Source organism: Moschus berezovskii, chromosome 1, assembly GCF_049115385.1.
Source record: "Moschus berezovskii isolate FMDL1 chromosome 1, NW_MosBer_1.0, whole genome shotgun sequence".
NCBI classification, from domain to species: domain Eukaryota; kingdom Metazoa; phylum Chordata; class Mammalia; order Artiodactyla; family Moschidae; genus Moschus; species Moschus berezovskii.
In genome coordinates, this window is record NC_142460.1 from 165,188,180 (window position 1) to 165,206,234 (window position 18,055).

General features: G+C 45.0%; 2 protein-coding genes and 1 long non-coding RNA gene across 6 annotated transcripts in view; 2 read left to right on the forward strand and 1 right to left on the reverse strand.

The window, feature by feature from the left end:
- The window catches only part of MX2 (MX dynamin like GTPase 2), a 37,828-nt gene extending 33,189 nt beyond the window's left edge, over window positions 1–4,639 (forward strand). For all 3 annotated transcript variants that reach the window (XM_055414244.2, XM_055414237.2, XM_088840801.1), the window contains one exon: window positions 614–4,639. In XM_055414244.2, coding sequence (XP_055270219.2) covers window positions 614–853 — 240 coding nt within the window. In that variant the 3' untranslated portion in view covers window positions 854–4,639. The remainder of the gene's footprint in view (window positions 1–613) is intronic.
- A 5,813-nt stretch (window positions 4,640–10,452) lies between these two features.
- On the reverse strand, window positions 10,453–14,226 carry LOC129548027 (uncharacterized). 2 transcript variants are annotated; one of them, XR_016035388.1, is made up of 5 exons: window positions 14,090–14,226; window positions 13,520–13,692; window positions 12,732–12,851; window positions 12,084–12,287; window positions 10,453–11,342 (listed from the first exon to the last, which is right to left on the reverse strand). It is a non-coding gene; the product is annotated as an uncharacterized LOC129548027 (long non-coding RNA). The 2 variants fall into 2 exon arrangements; XR_008684231.2 differs by lacking the exon at window positions 12,084–12,287.
- Window positions 14,227–14,845: 619 nt separating this feature from the next.
- MX1 (MX dynamin like GTPase 1) overlaps window positions 14,846–18,055 on the forward strand; it is a 38,105-nt gene continuing 34,895 nt past the window's right edge. Inside the window, exon 1 of the mRNA XM_055414263.2 lies at window positions 14,846–16,357. Coding sequence (XP_055270238.2) covers window positions 16,344–16,357 — 14 coding nt within the window. The 5' untranslated portion in view covers window positions 14,846–16,343. The remainder of the gene's footprint in view (window positions 16,358–18,055) is intronic.

The following is an 18,055-nucleotide window of genomic DNA, read 5'->3' on the forward strand; positions in this document are numbered from 1 at the left end:
TATTTTAGTTGAGTTTTTATTTATTTATTTGGTTTCATGGACTCTTAGTTGTGACATATGGGATCTAGTTCCCTGACCAGGGATCGAACCCAGGTCCTGTGCATTGAGAGTGCAGAGTCTTAGGCACTGGACTACTAAGGAAGTCCCAGAAGGTAGCTTTTAAACTACCCAACTCCTGAAGCCCTTTCTTGATTAGGATAGAGAGTAGAGTGACCCAGATGTGGGGTCCAGCTGTCAAGCAAACTGGAGATGCTAATGAAAGGAGTGAATGAAATAAGCATTGAAATATGTCCCAATCATCTCCCAAAAGGGACCTGGGGTTCACTGCCAGGAGGTCTCTCCAGGGAGGAGAATGGAAGTGAGGAGGAGCTCCCTTCCAGGAAGGCTGAGATGTCCAGAAGGTGGCTGGTTCTGCTAGCCTTCAGGTGGATCTTAGTGTCAGAGGGAATACCTGGGTAGTGAAAATGGGGTGACCCAAATAGATCCTTCCCTTGGTTGGTACTGAACACTGGAGTGGAGGCAGACAGGACCCCAGGACTTAGCATGCATCCAAAGAACTTCTCTCTGCAACCGTAGACCCCCTCCAGCTGACCCCTCTTACCCCCTCTGGCAGGAAACCAGCAAACGTCTCGCCAATCAGATCCCGTTCATCATTCAGTATTTTATGCTCCAAGAGAATGGTGATGAGTTGCAGAAAGCCATGCTGCATCTACTCCAGGACACACAGCGCTACTCCTGGCTGCTTCAAGAACAAAGCGATACAGCTGCCAAGAGGAAGTTCCTGAAGGAGAGGATTTATCGGCTGACTCAGGCACAGCAAGCTCTCTATGAATTCCCCCATTTCAAGGGGTAAATCCCAAAGGAACAGCAGTACTTCTGGGTTTTGCTTATGTGCGTGATCATTAAGGGAGGTGGCCCAGGAACTGGCCTCTTGTTTGGTGCCAGGCCTTTCCTCTGCTGTCTGCGTCCATCTTTGCTGTACTGCTCTCAGAACAAGACTTTATATCTGAAGTCCTGAGCCGCTCAGAGCTGTCACCTCCTCCAGGAGGTCTTCCCTGTCCTCTGTGAAGAGGGGTCTCTCCAGTCCTTGGGCCCCATAGCCCCCAGTTACAGTATTCTTAAATACCGCTGTCATTCTTTGTTCACTTGTCACCCCTCCCCATTAGATTAGGAGACCTCAGAGAGGTAAGGTCAGTTCTTATTCTTTTGTATTTCCAGAATCTTGCGTGGCCTCTAGTGCATAGTAGTTCACGTAATAAATATCTCATTGAACAAATGAATGATGGGGATTACCTGAGGCTGTTGCTTAAATCCAGTTTGGTTGTTTGGAATGGTGTCCCTTAGCTGGTCCTTTTCTTATAAATTCAGTTGTACCACCTGCCTCCCATCATTTGCTGTGATGGTGTTTCCCAGGCCCCTAGAGGAAAGCAGCTGAGTGATACCATTTTTAATTTAGTTTTTCTGAATGCAGTGAGCTCCATTGCTGTATTAAGTCTTAAAGAGAAATTAAATAATGAAAAACATTTTTTAAAAAAAATATAGAGCTTCACAACAGTGGTCATCTCTAGATTGGGGGATTATGGAAAATTTTATTTTCTTTTTTGAACTAAGCTAATGACTTCACAGCAATTTTAGGAGGGTTAAGTGAAACCATTTTTACAAACTGTGTGTCCCAAAGCAGGTGTTCAAAACTGGCAGAAATTTTTCCCTCTAATATTTCTTTACCTCTAGGTCTATAGAGAAGCCCTCAGCTCTGAGACTCTTCCAGTCAATTCTTACATTTAGTTCTTTGATTTTTTTTTTTGACAGTTTTTGTATATGATGTTAGATAAGCATCCTTCTGCATATGGATATCCAGTTTTCCTAGCACCATTTTTTGAAATGACTATTCTTTCCCTATTGATCTTGGTGCCCTTTTCAAAAATCATTTAACCATATATGAAAGGACTTGTTTCTGGGCTTTCTGTTCTAGTCCATTGCTCTATATGACTGTCTTTATGACATTACCATACTGTTTTGATAATTGTAGACTTGTTGTAAGTTTTGAAATCGGGAACTCTGAGTCCTCCAGCTTTGACCTTTTTTCCCATGAGTTTTGGCTGTTCAGGTTTCCTTGAAATTCCATATGAACTTTAGGATGAGTTGTCCTATCTTTGCAAAAAAAAGGTCATTGGGATTTTGATAGAAATTGAAATGAATCCATAGATTGCTTTGGGTAGTACTTGCATCTTAACAATATTAAGTCTTTCAATCCATGGACATAGGATGTCTTTCCATTTATTTGTGTCTTGTTTAATTTCTTTAAGCAATATGTTATAGTTTTCTGTGTACAAGTTTTTCAATCCCTTAGTTACCAAGTATTTTGTTCTTTTTGTAAATGGAATTGTTAATTTCCTTTTCAAATCATTCACTGCTAATTTACATATATCATTTTTATGTGTTGATTTTGTATCTTGCTACTTTGTTGAATTCATTCTTAGTTATAATAGTTTTGTGGTATGTTTATGGTTTTTCTAATACACACAAGGTCATATCATCTGTGAAGCAAAATTATTTTGATTCTTCATTTCTGACTTGGATGCCTTTTATTTCCGTATCTTGCTTAACTACTCTGTCTAGAACTTTCAATACTATGTTAAATAAAAATGGCACAAGTGGGAATCCATGTCTTACAAATTTACTCTGATTTTAAAGAAGTGTATCAAAATTGAAGATTATGAGAAAATTTAAAAGACAAACATTGGTCTCAGTTTAGGTATCATACTTTTGTTATTTTTGGCTTTCCCCCCTCATTTTATGAATTGGGTCACAGGCACAAATAGTAGCAGAACTAAAGAAAAGCATCAAATCCCTTCACAGTATAAATGCAGTTGTGAGCAACCGAGTCTGAGAAAAATGAAATCTGATGTTATCATTTCTGTCATAACTTGTAGAGTCAAATCTCCCCCACATTTCACACATGTACACGTGCGTTCACACCTGTGTACGCATGCACACAGCCTCACCCAAGCCCTCTCACTTACCACTTCAGGACTGACGCCAAAACTTAGGTGCAAGACATGTAGGGAAGATGCTTAGTATCAAGTGTGTGAGTTTCTGGGGACTGCAACACAAGGTACCACAAACTGGGTGGCTTAAAACAACAGAAGTTTGTTCTGTCACAGTTCTGGATACCAGAAGTCTGAAATCCAGGTGTGGGCATGGGTGGTTCCTTCTGGAGGCATTCTTAGTCCACAAGGACAAGCAAAGTTACTTATTTATAGCTGGCTGTAGCAAGTGGGTCCGCCACCATTGCTTACATTTTGGCAGAAACTCAAGGACAGGCAAAAGAGTGGGAAAGTTTTATAGTGGGGAAAAAAAAAAATGAAGGTTCAGATTGAGCTGAGAAGCTGCTCCAAAGAGAAAACAGAGAAGCCAGGATATTTGTGAACATTTTTTGCTAGGAAAAACATGTGTGAGTGGGCGTGCTCCATCTTGTCCAACTCTTCGCAACTCCATGGACTGTAGCCCATCAGGCTTCTCTGTCCATGGGATTTCACAGGCAAGAATACTGGAGTGGGTAGCCATTTCCTCCTCCAGGGGATCTTCCTGACCCAGGGATCAAACTCCTACATCGGCAGACAGATTCTTTACTGTCTGAGACACCAGAGAAGCCCAAGAAAAACATGTGGTCAAGCATGAAATGATTACTACTGGTCACAAAGAACAGATATCTCAAGTTAATGATTTCAGTGCTTTTCTAAATAGAAGATGCAAGAATCTGGGGCCATTGAAATTTTCCTTAGTGTACATATTCACAATTGGTATCTAAGGGCTGGTGTATCCAAGTACAGAGTACTCCTTGTTTTCCTGCCTCTTGTCTTCCCCTCAGATGCACTGTGGGAGGGAACTGTGGTGCCCAATGGCTTGATTCTTGCAGAACTGGATTGTCAGGCAACAATTCCTTTTCTTTACAGTCTTAAAAGTGGGGACAAAAAAGTAAGACTTTATTTGGTAGGGACAGAGTAAAAGGAAGAAGTAGGTGATTAAATAGTTAATCCCACTAAGGGATTGTAAGTAAAGAAAAAGTGTGGGAGACGCTTGTAAGTTAATGATCACTCAAGATAGCACTCAAGTGGTTTTCTCAACCACAAAACCAAGCAGGCTCGCTTAGCAACAAAACCGTGCAACAGAAACATGAAACATGCCCCCAAACAAAAATACAATGGTCGCATGAGACTCACATCCTGCCCAGTGAGCTCAGTAAGTTAATGATTCCTAGGATACCATCCTCTGCACACACTAATATATATATGTATATATATATATATATATATGAAAAAGGTGGCATTATACTAAAACTTAAGCTGATTTTCTATTTTTAGCATATGTTACCACCTTTTTGCTCATTTCTGTTGCACATGACAGTCCGGACTTGACCATGTAGGCACAAGAAAACTCTCCTGCTTGAAGTGGAGCTGATGATAGAAGTGTGACGTCTATTCAAGAAAGAGGAAGAAAGTGGTCTTTTGCCCCTCTCCACTTTTCCTTTGATTATGAAACTGGAGCCTACTAATTTCTTGAGGTGCAGCACCCTCTTGCCTGCCTGCTTATAAGTCACACAAACTTCATATTCTAATAAATCACTTCATATCTGTCACATTGTCTCTTGCTGAATTCTTTCCTGCGCTCAGACATAAAGGACTTGGAGGCCCCAGAAATGCCACCTGGTGGTTTCATAATAACCAGATTGAAACTCTGCACCCTGTTCCTCCTCTATCCATGGAATTCTCCAGGCAAGAATACTGTAGTGGGTTGCCACTCCCTTCTCCAGGGGATCTTCCCGACCCTGGGATGGAACTTGGGTTGGGAAGGTTGCACATTGCAGCCGGATTCTTTACCATCTGAGTCACCCGGGAAGCCCCACACAGAAACCAGTGATAAATGGATTCAGTTCAGTTCAGTCGCTTAGTCGTGTATGACTCTTTGCAACCCCATGGATCACAGCACGCCAGGCCTCCCTGTCCATCACCAACTCCCGGAGTTCACTCAAACTCATGTCCATCGAGTCGGTGATGCCATCCAGCCATCTCATTCTCTGTCGTCCCCGTCTCCTCCTACCCCCAATCCCTCCTAGCAACAGACTCTTTTCCAGTGAGTCAACTCGTCGCATGAGGTGGCCAAAGTATTGGAGTTTCAGCTTCAGCATCAGTCCTTCCAATGAACACCCAGGATTGATCTCCTTTAGAATGGACTGGTTGGATCTCCTTGCAGTCCAAGGGACTCTCAAGAGTCTTCTCCAGCACCACAGTTCAAAAGAATCAATTCTTCGGTGATCAGCTTTCTTCACAGTCCAGCTCTCACATCCATACATGACCACTGGAAAAACCATAGCCTTGACTAGACAGACCTTGGTTGGAAAAGTAATGTCTCTGCTTTTCAATACGCTATCTAGGCTGGTCATAACTTTCCTTCCAAGGAGTAAGCCTCTTTTAATTTCATGGCTGCAATCAGCATCCGCAGTGATTTTGGAGCCCAAAAAAATAAAGTCTGACACTGTTTCCACTGTTTCCCCATCTATTTCCCATGAAGTGATGGGACCAGATGCCATGATCTTTGTTTTCTGAATGTTGAGCTTCAAGCCAACCTTTTCACTCTCCTCTTTCACTTTCATCAAGAGGCCTCTTGAGTTCCTCTTCACTTTCTGCCATAAGGGTGGTATCATCTGCATATCTGAGGTTATTGATATTTCTCCCGGCAATCTTGATTCCAGCTTGGGCTTCTTCCAGCCCAGCGTTCCTCATGATGTACTCTGCATGTAAGTTAAATAAGCAGGGTGACAATATACAACCTTGACGAACTCCTTTTCCTATTTGGAACCAGTCCGTTGTCCCATGTCCAGTTCTAACTGTTGCTTCCTGACCTGCATACAAGTTTCTCAACAGGCAGGTCAGGTGGTCTGGTATTCCCATCCCTTTCAGAATGTTCCACAGTTTATTGTGATCCACACAGTCAAAGGCTTTGGCATAGTCAATGAAGCAGAAATAGATGTTTTTCTGGAACTCTCTTGCTTTCTCCATGATCCAGCGGATGTTGGCAATTTGATCTCTGGTTCCTCTGCCTTTTCTAAAACCTGCTTGAACATCTGGAAGTTCATGATTCACATATTGCTGAAGCCTAGCTTGGAGAATTTTAAGCATGACTTTACTAGCGTGTGAGATGAGTGCAACTGTGTGGTAATTTGAGCATTCTTTGGCATTCTCTTTCTTTGGGATTGGAATGAAGACTGACCTTTTCCAGTCCTGTGGCCATTGCTGAGTTTTCCAAATTTGCTGGCATATTGAGTGCAGCACTTTCACAGCATCATCTTTCAGGATTTGAAATAGCTCAATTGGAATTCCATCACCTCCACTAGCTTTGTTCGTGGTGATGCACTCTAAGGCCCACTTGACTTCACATTCCAAGATGTCTTGTTCCAGGTGGGTGATCACGCCATCGTGATTATCTTCGTCATGAAGATCTTTTTTGTACAGTTCTTCTGTGTATTCTTGCCACCTCTTCTTAATATCTTCTGCTTCTGTTAGGTCCATACCATTTCTGTCCTTTATCGAGCCCATCTTTGCATGAAATGTTCCCTTGGTATCTCTCATTTTCTTGAAGAGATCTCTAGTCTTTCCCATTCTGTTGTTTTCCTCTATTTCTTTGCATTGATCACCGAGGAAGGCTTTCTTATCTCTCCTTGCTGTTCTTTGGAACTCTGCATTCAGATGCTTATATCTTTCCTTTCCTCCTTTGCTTTTCACTTCTCTTCTTTTCACAGCTATTTGTGAGGCCTCCTCAAACAGCCATTTTGCTTTTTTGCATTTCTTTTCCATGGGGATGGTCTTGGTCCCTGTCTCCTGTACAATGTTAAGGGTCTAGGTCTTATAGATAGAGTGCCTGATGTACTCTGGACGGAGGTTCGTGACATTGTACAGGATAAATGGATTAGTTCCTGCCATATCAGTAAACAGTGATGTCACAGTGATCAGTGACTGCAGCCACAGCTGATGGTGAGCCGGTATCCCTGAGGGAACTCAGGAAGGAAAAGAATATCTGCCACCTAGCAGCCATCAGACTATAGCTACACCCTAATTGAGCCCTGAGTAAACAGGATGTGAAAACACACAATCCTGGCCCCAGATAGGTGAGGTGCATATCAAAGGAATAAGATTTCAGTGAGCCCAGACTCTTGAATCTTCCCATACGTAGAGAAGTGCTAAACTCCTTAACTTGAGATATCTAGTTTTCTTTTAGTAGCAGTAATCTTTATTTTTTTGGGCTCCAAAATCACTGCAGATGCTGATTGCAGCCATGAAATTAAAAGACGCTTACTCCTTGGAAGGAAAGTTATGACCAACCTAGATAGCATATTAAAATGCAGAGACATTACTTTGCCAACCAAGGTCTGTCTAGTCAAGGCTATGGTTTTTCCCATGGTCATATATGGATGTGAGAGTTGGACTGTGAGGAAAGCTGATTGCCGAAGAATTGATGCTTTTGAATTGTGGTGTTGGAGAAGACTCTTGAGAGTCCCTTGGACTGCAACGAGATCCAACCAGTCCATTCTGCTGCTGCTGCTAAGTCACTTCAGTCGTGTCTGACTCTGTGTGACCCCATAGATGGAAGCCCACCAGGCTCCCCCATCCCTGGGATTCTCCAGGCAAGAACACTGGAGTGGGTTGCCATTTCCTTCTCCAATGTGTGAAAGTGAAAAGTGAAAGTGAAGTCGCTCAGTCGTGTCCGACCCTTAGCGACCCCATGGACTGCAGCCTACCAGGCTCCTCCATCCATGGGATTTTCTAGGCAATAGTACTGGAGTGGCTTGCCATTGTCTTCTCCGAGTCCATTCTAGAGGAGATCAATCCTGGGTGTTCATTGGAAGGACTGATGCTAAAGCTGAAACTCCAATACTTTGGCCACCTCATGCGAAGAGTTGACTTACTGGAAAAGAGTCTGATGCTAGGAGGGATTTGGGGTGGGAGGAGACGGGGACGACAGAGAATGAGATGGTTGGATGGCATCACCAACTCAATGGACATGAGTTTGAGTGAACTCCAGGAGTTGGTGATGGACAGGGAGGCCTGGCGTGCTGTGATTCATGGGGTCGCAAAGAGTCGGACAAGACTGAGCAACTGAACTGAACTGAATCTTTTGATGCTCCAAGTACCTGCCCTTTGCTGCAAAAACTTCTATATATCCTGGCTCCCCCCATTGCCTCCTCAGAGCAGTTCTCTCAGGTTTACTTGAGATCTGCTGAAAAAAAGTGTAACTCTCAACTTTTAGGTTCTGAATGCCAATGACCTAACCTTTTTCTTCCATCTCCATCACCTTTCCCCAACTCTATGACCATCCTACTTATCCCATAAATATCCCAACTCCCTCACATTCTGGGAGGTGGATCTGAGACTTGTTCTCTCTTCTCCACTCTTGGCTGCTTTGTGAATAAACTCTTTCTCTGCTGCAAACAGACCTGGTTTGGTAACAAAACCCTGGTCATTTAAAGCTAATTGTTCCAGGAGTTACTGTTTGACTTCCCAGACTATTGGAAACAGCAATCTGACTTCCTGCAAGCTGGCCTAAGACAGGCTGGCTTCCTTGGTTGGCTACCACAGAAAATGGACTGGTTTCCTACACAGGTCGCTGCAGCCTAAAGGTCAGATTTTTCACATGTGGTCTGACCATTCACTGTATGATAAGCCTCTGACAGCTTACAGAGAAGGGAAGGAGGTTAGGAAGTAAAGAGCCACAAGTCCTGTAAGATACCCCCTGGTTTCACCAGTCTTGGGGAGGGAGTGGGTTAATTTCTTCTTTCCTGCAGCCATTTGGAGGTGGGTAGGTCAGGGTGTCTCCCTGTGAAATGAACAAAAGCAGTTATGTTTAACATTCAGGCAGAGGGGCAGGGTTCCCTGAGGTCCTGTGGGACCTTCCTTTCTCCTCTGCCCTTGGGCACTGCAGACCTGCTCCTACAGGTGAAATGTGCTTTGATCAAAATCTGGTGATCTGCCTATGCTTGAATACGATCCCTCCTGAAGCTGATTCCAGTCTCTCTACCCTACCCCACACTGAATTAATTTTGGGAGATAGATTTTGGATGAAGTGGAAAAGAATAGCTTTATTGATTTGCCAGGCAAAGGGGGCCACAGTAGGCTAATGCCTTCAAAACTGTGTGTCCCAACTTGAAGAGGGTAGTGAGAAGTTTTACAATAATGGTTCAAAGAGGACACGGTCAGCTTGTGGACATTCTTCTCATTAGTTGGTGGTGAATTAACCTCTGGTTCCAATTATACTGGTGTCTATGTGCTTATGGGCAACATACCGCTAATTTCTCCCACCTGGCAAGAGTTTCAGCATCTGCAGAACAGCTCAAAGATATTGTTTTATATGTCCCTTGATGGGGAGCCAGGACCCTGCTCCAAGGCTGCACTATGGCCTCTCAGCTGTTTCTCCCATGTCTCAGCATCACCTCCCTTCCCTAAGCAGCAACTCCTGGAACTCAGGGAAGGTCATGGAGGCTGAATGAAGCCTATTCTCTATAATCAAGAAACAGGGGACACAGAAAGGCTTTTGTGCTCAGGAACCCCACAAGATCCTGCTCTGTATAACTCTCTCCCCTCCCTTCTCTTGAGATTCCATATTGGGGTGGAGGTGGGGTGGGGAAGGAATATTCTCCCCAATCAATGGTGCAGTGATAATGTAACAGACAAAATCTGACTCCATGTTGGATCTGTCTCTTTTACTTCGACCTTTGCTCTTCATTGCTCTTGTTCTGTCTATAGCTATGTTGTCATTGATTAGTCTCTAAGTTGTGTCCAACTCTTTGTTACCCCATGGACTGTATCCCACCAGGCTCCTCTGTTGTGGCACTTTCCAGGCAAGAATTCTGGGATGGGTTGCCATTTCTTCCCCCAGGGGGTCTTGCTGACCCAGGGATAGAAACTGAGTCTCCCGCATTGCACACAGATTCTTTATGCAGAGCCACCTGGCAAGTCCATCTATAGCTATAGGCATACATAATGGCCTGCCTTGGGGACGGTGCCCCTCTACCTGAATGTTAAACCAAACTGCCTTTGTTCAGCTCACAAGGAGACACCCTGACCTGCCCACCTCTGAATGGCTGCAGGAAAGAAGGAATTAACACAACTCCTCCCCAGACTGTGAAACCAGGAGATGTTTTGCAAGACTTATGGCCTTTTTATTTCACTTCTTCACTCCTCCCCCTGTCTGTTCTATAAAAGAAATTAGCATCCAGACCACCGTAAGATGGTACTCTAGAACTCCAGTTTGCCATCTTCTTGGATGGCTAACTTTTTTATAAAGTCACCATTCTTTGTGATAGCTTACGGTGAACGGTGCCAAGCTCGTGGTCTCTAAAGGAGAAAATTTCACTCCGAGACCAAAGACACAGTCTCAGTCACTCAGAGCTTTGTGCAGCATATATTTTATTAAAGGGAAAGGATAGGGAAAGCTTTGACATAGACATCAGAGAGAGGCAGAAAGAGCACCCCTCTTTTTGAGGTTAAGCGGAACTTTATACAATTTTCAGTTGGCTACTCAGTTCAGTTCAGTCGCTCAGTCGTGTCCGACTCTCCGCGACCCCATGAATCGCAGCACGCCAGGCCTCCCTGTCCATCACCAACTCTCGGAGTTCACTCAAACTCATGTGCATTGAGTCAGTGATGCCATCCAGCCATCTCATCCTCTGTCGTCCCCTTCACCTCCTGCCCCCAATCCCTCCCAGCATCAGGGTCTTTTCCAATGAGTCAACTCTTCTCATGAGGTGGCCAAAGTATTGGAGTTTCAGCTTCAGCATCAATCCTTCCAATGAACATCCAGGACTGATCTCCTTTAGGATGGACTGGTTGGATCTCCTTGAAGTCCCAGGGACTCGCAAGAGTCTTCTCCAACACCACAGTTCAAAAGCATCAATTCTTCGGTGATCAGCTTTCTTTAGAGTCCAACTCTCACATCCATACATGACCGCTGGAAAAACCATAGCCTTGACTAGACGGACCTTTGTTGGCCAAGTAATATCTCTGCTTTTTAATATGGTATCTAGGTTGGTCATAACTTTCCTTTCAAGGAGTAAGCGTCTTCCAATTTCATGGCTGCAATCACCATCTGCAGTGATTTTGGAGCCCCAAAAAATAAAGTCTGACACTGTTTCCACTGTTTCCCCATCTATTTCCCATGAAGTGATGGGACCTAAGAATAGATAAAAGTGGAGGCGCGAGCTACGGCGTGAGGTGAAGCGATGCGAGGGGACTTGAGGGGCGCGCGAGCTTCCTCGGAGCACAGCGTCTCGTCTCTACCGGAAGGTGTATCTATTAAAAAAAAAAATAGATAAAAGAATACTTCAAGGTTGCAAAACTTTTGCCAGACCTCTTTCCCACAACATATATCTTAGATAATATCAACATAAGATTAGCCAAGGAGAATGGGCTCCGGGCACTATGTCTTCAAGCGAGAAAGCAGTGATATGGGAAAACAAACTCCAAGGCAAGATTTGTTACCATTATAATCATTAATGTGGAGCCTAAGAAAAGCATGTTCCACAAGATATATTGTGATATATCATTAACTCTGGCCTTAAAGAAAAAAAAAAACAATTTTCAGACAAGATATATTGTTGCAATGCAGAGCTATAAGAAAAGTATGTCCTTGAGCAAGATGTATTGTTGCTTAAAGGGCCCATGTGACTAAGGCAAAACAACGTGAAAGAAAAAAAAAAAAAGGAATGTTTGCCTCCTCCTCCTTAAGGGGCCTTGGACTCTCTACCAACCTGCCTAAGCTTTAACTCTCTCACTGGCCTCAACACCTCATCTCCCAAATTACTGGTCTGTCGTGTAGTGAGCACAGCAAGCTTGGACTTAGTAGCTATAAGACAAAGGACTATCCACAAGAAGGTATCTACAGGTGGGATAAACAAATTTGGATTGTCCATCCTGTTTTCTACTCCTTGAGGTCCTAAAATGGCCCCTTTGTCATGCATAGTGACATGGTATAGTGGTTATCTATTTTTACATAACAAATTACTCCAAATTTTAGCCCTCAAATTTCCTCACCATTTCTTGGCTCAAGAATTCACATGAACCTCAGACTGGTGCCTCTGGCCCAGGGTCTTTCCTGAAGTTTTAGTCCAGCCGTGGGCCAGTCAGCTGCACTTGAGGCAGGAGATGGATGGGTTCCAGGTCAGACATTTGAAGATGAAGTTCCAATACTCTGACCACCCGATGTGAAGAGCTGACTCATTGGAAAAGACCTTGATGCTAGGAAAGATTGAAGGCGGGAGGAGAAGGGGACGACAGAGGACAGATGGTTGGATGGCATCACAGACTCAATGGACATGAGTTTGAGCAAACTCTGGGAGATGGTGAAGGACAGGGAAGCCTGGTGTGCTGCAGTCCACGGGGTCACAAACAGTCAGACATGACTTAGCAGCTGACCAACAACATTTACAGACAGAAATAACTTCCAGATAGAAATAATAATAGGAACAGGGTAGATAACTGGCTTTGCCTCTAGATAGAGACAGTTAAGATTAACAGTAAAGGCATTGGCAAGAGCCCTGTCCAGATAAGAGATAAAGACCACATATTTCTCATCCTCGAGGTCAAGGAGACCTTCTCAACTGCACATGCACAGGAAGGCTCCTTGAGGGTCAAAAACGGAGGGAGTTGGTACCCTCCCTACCGGTAGTGATGACAACCGACCTGGAGGCCTCTTAGTTGGAATCCAACTTGGCTAAAAGATGTGTGCACACATGGGAGGATCCAGATATACCAAATACAGCCTCAGAACCAGGTAAAGCAAGATGATTGGCCAGAGGAAACCTGGAAGAAATGCCCCATGTAAGCAATTCAAACTACCATAAAGACATGATTCTGAGAACACCCATGTGTGTCTATTCACACCTACTCTTTTTTCTCCTAATAAACACTTTACTTGTTTCACTCTTTGTGGAAAATTATTTCTACAAAGCCAATGGGCCAGGGACCTTATCACCAGCCACTGGCCTTGGTGGTCTAATGGCTAGGATTCAGTGCTCTCACTGCCAGGGCCTGACTTCAATCTCTGGCTAGGGAAGCCAAACCCTGCTTCAAGCCGCTGCAGTCCAAGGCCACCCCAGATCAAGTCCGTTTCTCTGAGCTCCATTTCATATTTGATTTATTTTTGCAATCTTCCAGATCATGTGTGTAGACAAATTAGCTCAGCGCCTGAAGTGATTACTCCACAGATGCTCCATAACCAAGAGATGGCAATTTTAACACATAAATTCAACTTTATTCCATAAAGCATGGAACTCAGTTGCAGGCAGAGGAGGGACTGAGTTGGAATTTGCAGGAAATTGGTGTAAAGAACAGCCTGGATGGACCAATTCCCATTCCCCTGGGGAGAGTTCCCGGGGAGGCAGGTAACATGCACTGTTGCCTCCTCCATTGGAATATCAAACCTTCACCAAGTGATCACAGTGAATGCCATTTGGACAGCTGGCCCTTACCCAGGAAAAATGATTTTGGAATGGCCACCAACCGTCCCCAGGGACTCCACATTGGGCCACATGAGAGCTTCCCCAGTAGCTCAACGGTAAAGAATCTGTCTGCAGTACAGGAGATCTGAGAGGAGATGCGAGTTTGATCCCTGGAAGTTTCATCCCTGGGTCAGGAAGATCAGCTGCAGAAAGAAATGAGAACCCTCTCCAGTATTTTTGCCTGGGAAATCCCATGGACAAAGATGTCTGGTGGGCTACAGTCCCCGCGGTTGCAAAGAGCCCAGCTCGGCGACTAAACACCACCAAGCCTCATCCCAGGGCCACCAACTCAGCTCCACCAGAGTGACAGACCCTACGTTTCTAATAAGCTCCAAGGTGAAGCCAATACTGCTGGCCGGGGGACCCTCCTTTGAGAAGCACGGGTATATGTCACCCGCACAGAAGAGGAAAGCGGCAGTGACACCAGACACTCAGTCTTCAGTGGGAATGACAGGGCCCTGACCAGCGTCAGAGAGGGGATAATGACCCTGGTAGGTCGGTTCCCAGACCCCCCCCGGAGCCCCGCGCAACCCCGCGCACCGGAAGAACTGCGTCCGGGCTGGATGCAAGGTCCTAGCAGCAGCGCGGCCACATCTCGCAGAGCACAAGACAGACAGCCAGGCTGCGAAATGATCCGGCGGGGCGAGGGGTGGGCCCCTGACTCCACCCCCTCCACCTCCCGCGAGTCCGTCTGTCTCCTGAGGCCCCGCCCCCCGCCCCGGGCACATCGTCCTCTCCTCTCCCGGTCCCTGGACTCTAGGGTGGAGCCAGTAGGACTTCCTTTCTCTGAACCGAGAAGGAGAAACCGAAACCCAACTTGAATAGACTGGGAAACCGGAGATCAGAAACTGAGAGGCTTAGGGGAACTCTCCGGAGGTCATATAAGGACCACTCTGCAGGAACGAAGGCAATGGCGCCCCACTCCAGTACTCTTGCCTGGAAAATCCCATGTGGAGGAGCCTGGTAGGCTGCAATCCATAGGGTCGCGAAGAGTCGGACACGACTGAGAGGCTTCACTTTCACTTTTCACTTTCATGCACTGGAGAAGGAAATGGCAACCCACTCCAGTGTTCTTGCCTGGAGAATCCCAGGGATGGGGGAGCCTCATGGACTGCCGTCTATGGGGTCACACAGAGTCAGACACGACTGAAGCGACTTAGCAGCAGCAGCACCTAGTAGGGGAAGAATAGTCAAAAATTCAGGTAAAAGGCTGTGAACTTCCTAAGAACAAGAGCTGCATCTTGTCAGCTTTAGCATGGAGAAAAGATGCTAGGGAACCCAGGCTTAAGAACAAAAGCCTTGATAGCAGTCTAAGCTCCCCCACTTCTTAGTCAAGGGGCCCAAGAGTAACCTAACTCGTTGGCCTCAGTCTCCTCATGTGTAACATAAGCGTGATGATCTTACTCCCTTCACAGAGTGGCTGTGAAGGTGATTCTCAGGGTGGCACCCACATACTATGGCCTAGAGCATACAAGTTATTATTGTCTTATTACTGAATTACATCCCAAACAAGCCCCTGGGCTCTTTAGGGAACTACCTTCTAAGGTGCATATAGAAGCTGCAGGTACCAAAATCCCAGGCCAGGAGGCAAGAGGGGGAGGAGTGTGAAGCATCTGGGCACCAATGGTAAGGATACACTTGACCTACTGACAGTGGGTGAGTCTTCAAACCCTGAACTCCAGGCGCCTCACTCACCTGTTCCGAGTTCTGGCCCGGGCAGTGACTTTTGCCCTGGCCAATTTTCACTTTTGCCAGTGGCTCTTCTTGAGTTCATTTCTGTACAGGAGTCAAGGGGAGAGCCTCCTGTGGTTTGAAGAAGTAGGATCATGCCTCAGATTTAAGTCTTCACTCTTCTTTGTGTCGGCTTAAAAAAATACACGCAACCTAAAAGTTGGGAGATATGTGTTATTCAGCAGAAACTTTTAGGACTGCAAGCCCAGGAGACAGCATCTCAAGTGACCCTGAGAAAACTGCTCCGAGAAGAAGGGGGCTGGGGAGAAGCCAGGTTATACAGGTGCTTTGCAACAAAGGGCAGGTAGTTTGAATGCCAAAAGTTTTTATATAAATTACAGAAAACCAGATATCCCAAGTTAAGGAATTTAGCAGCTTTTCTTTGTATGCGCCTAGTCCAAGCTATGGTTTTTCCAGTAGTCATGTATGGATGTGAGAGCTGGACCATAAAGAAAGCTGAGCGCCAAAGAATTGATGATTTTGACCTATGGTGCTGGAGAAGACTCTTGAGAGTCTCTTGGACTGCAAGGAGATCCAAACAGTCCATCTTCAAGAAAATCAGTCCTGAATATTCACTGGAAGGACTGGTGCTGAAGCTGAAACTCCAACACTTTGGCCACCTGATGTGACGAAATGACTCATTGGGAAAGACCCTGATGCTGAGAACGATTGAAGGCAAGAGGAGAAGGGGTCGACAGAGGATGAGATGGTTGGATGGCATCATCGACTCAATGGACATGAGTTTGGGTTACTCTGGTAGTTGGTGATGGACAGGGAGGCCTGGTGTGCTGCAGTCCATGGGGTTTCAAAGAGTAGGACATGACTGAGCGACTGAACTGAACTTGAACATTCTTTGGCATTGCCTTTCTTTGGGATTGGAATGAAAACTGGCCTTTTTTAGTCCTGTGGGCACTGCTGAGTTTTCCAAATTTGCTGACATATTGAGTGCAGCATTTTAACAGCATCTTTTCGGATTTGAAACAGCTCAGCTGGAATTTCATCATCTCTACTAGCTTTGTTTGTCGTGGTGCTTCTTAAGGACCACTTGACTTCACACTCCAAGATGTCTGGCTCTAGGTGAGTGATCACACCATAGTGGTTTTCCAGGTCATTAAGATCTTTTTTGTATAGTTCTTCTGTATAGTCTTGCCACCTCTTCTTAATATCTTCTGCTTCTGTTAGGTCCATCCCATTTCTGTCCTTTATTGTGTCCATCTTTGTATGAGATATTCCCTTGGTATCTCCAATTTTCTTGAAGAGATCTCTAGTCTTTCCCATTCTACTGTTTTCCTTATTTCTTTGCATTGATCACTGAGGAAGGCTTTCTTATCTCTCCTTGCTATTCTTTGGAACTCTGCATTCAGATGGGTATATCTTTCCTTTTCTCCTTTGCCTTTCAGTTCTTTTCTTTTCTCAGATATTTGTAAGGCCTCATCAGGCAACCATTTTGCCTTTTTGCATTTCTTTTTCTTGGGAATGGTTTTGATCACTGCCTCTTGTACAATGGTACGAATCTCTATCCATAGTTCTTTAGGCACTGTGTCTATCAGAACTAATCCTTTGAGTCTACTTGTCACTTCCACTGTATAATTGTAAGGGGTTTGATGTAGGTCATATCTGAATGGTCTAGTGGTTTTCCCTACTTTCTTCAATTTAAGTCTGAATTTGGCAATAAGGAGTTCATGATCTGAGCCACAGTCAGCTCCTGGTCTTGTTTTTGCTGACTGTACAGAGCTTCTCCATCTTTGGCTGCAAATAATATAATCAATCTGATTTCAGTATTGACCATCTGGTGATGTCCATGTGTAGCATCCTCTCTTGTATTTTTGGAAGAGAGTGCCATGATGGCTGCTAGACGGCAAGTATTCTCCTTCCTGAGTTCCTTTAGGGCTCACCAGTTCACCGTAAGCTGTGGCTACAATGGCTGGTGACTGTAACATCCTTGTTTACTGATATGGCAGGAAATATTCCATTTCTCATTTGTAACTAGAAAGTACCTGAGGCCTGGATGGGTAAGCAGCCATGCAAGTTTCCTTGATCATTGCTGGGGAAGCCTATGTTCTCCCACTAGACCCCAGCAGAGGGCCCCATAGAGCATGCCAGACTTCAGGCCAGGGAGCTGCTCTGTGTGGCCCCCTCCCTTCTTTTGGGTGCCACCACATTGAAATTCGTTTCATCCAAGTTTTCCTGGTGTGGCTGAAGAACATCACCTGCCATATCAGTAGACAAAAGATATTGCAGCCATCACGCCAGCTGCCACTGCATTTTTTTGACCTGTGACTATACACCCTTCAGGGATTCAGGATGAGGAAAAGCAGGATGCTGGCCCTAGATGGCTAAGGTACACGTCAAAGAAATAATTTCAAGGAGCCCAGACTCTTGCATCTTCCCATACATAGAAAAGTGCTGAATTCGTGAACTTGAGATGTCTGGTTTTTCTTTAATTAACAGTAACTTTGTTAATGTTTTCACTACCTGGATTTTGTTGCAAAAACTCCTATATATTCTGGCCCTTCTCTGACCTGTTTGGAGCCATCCCGAAGAGCAATCTGAGAGGCTGTCTTCCAGGGTAAGTTCTCAGCAAGTCCACCAAGTAAAATATAATTCTCAATTTTTTTAGATGTGCAGTTTTTTTTTTTTTTAAAGTTGACATCTGACCCCAACACTTGGAAAAGGGGCAGTTCGGGGTCTTTGTGTAGGGGGCAGGAGACCCCCCTCTAACCACAGGAGTCTTTGTGGGAAGGACACTTGTTGTCCAGGCTCCTTAGCTGAGCC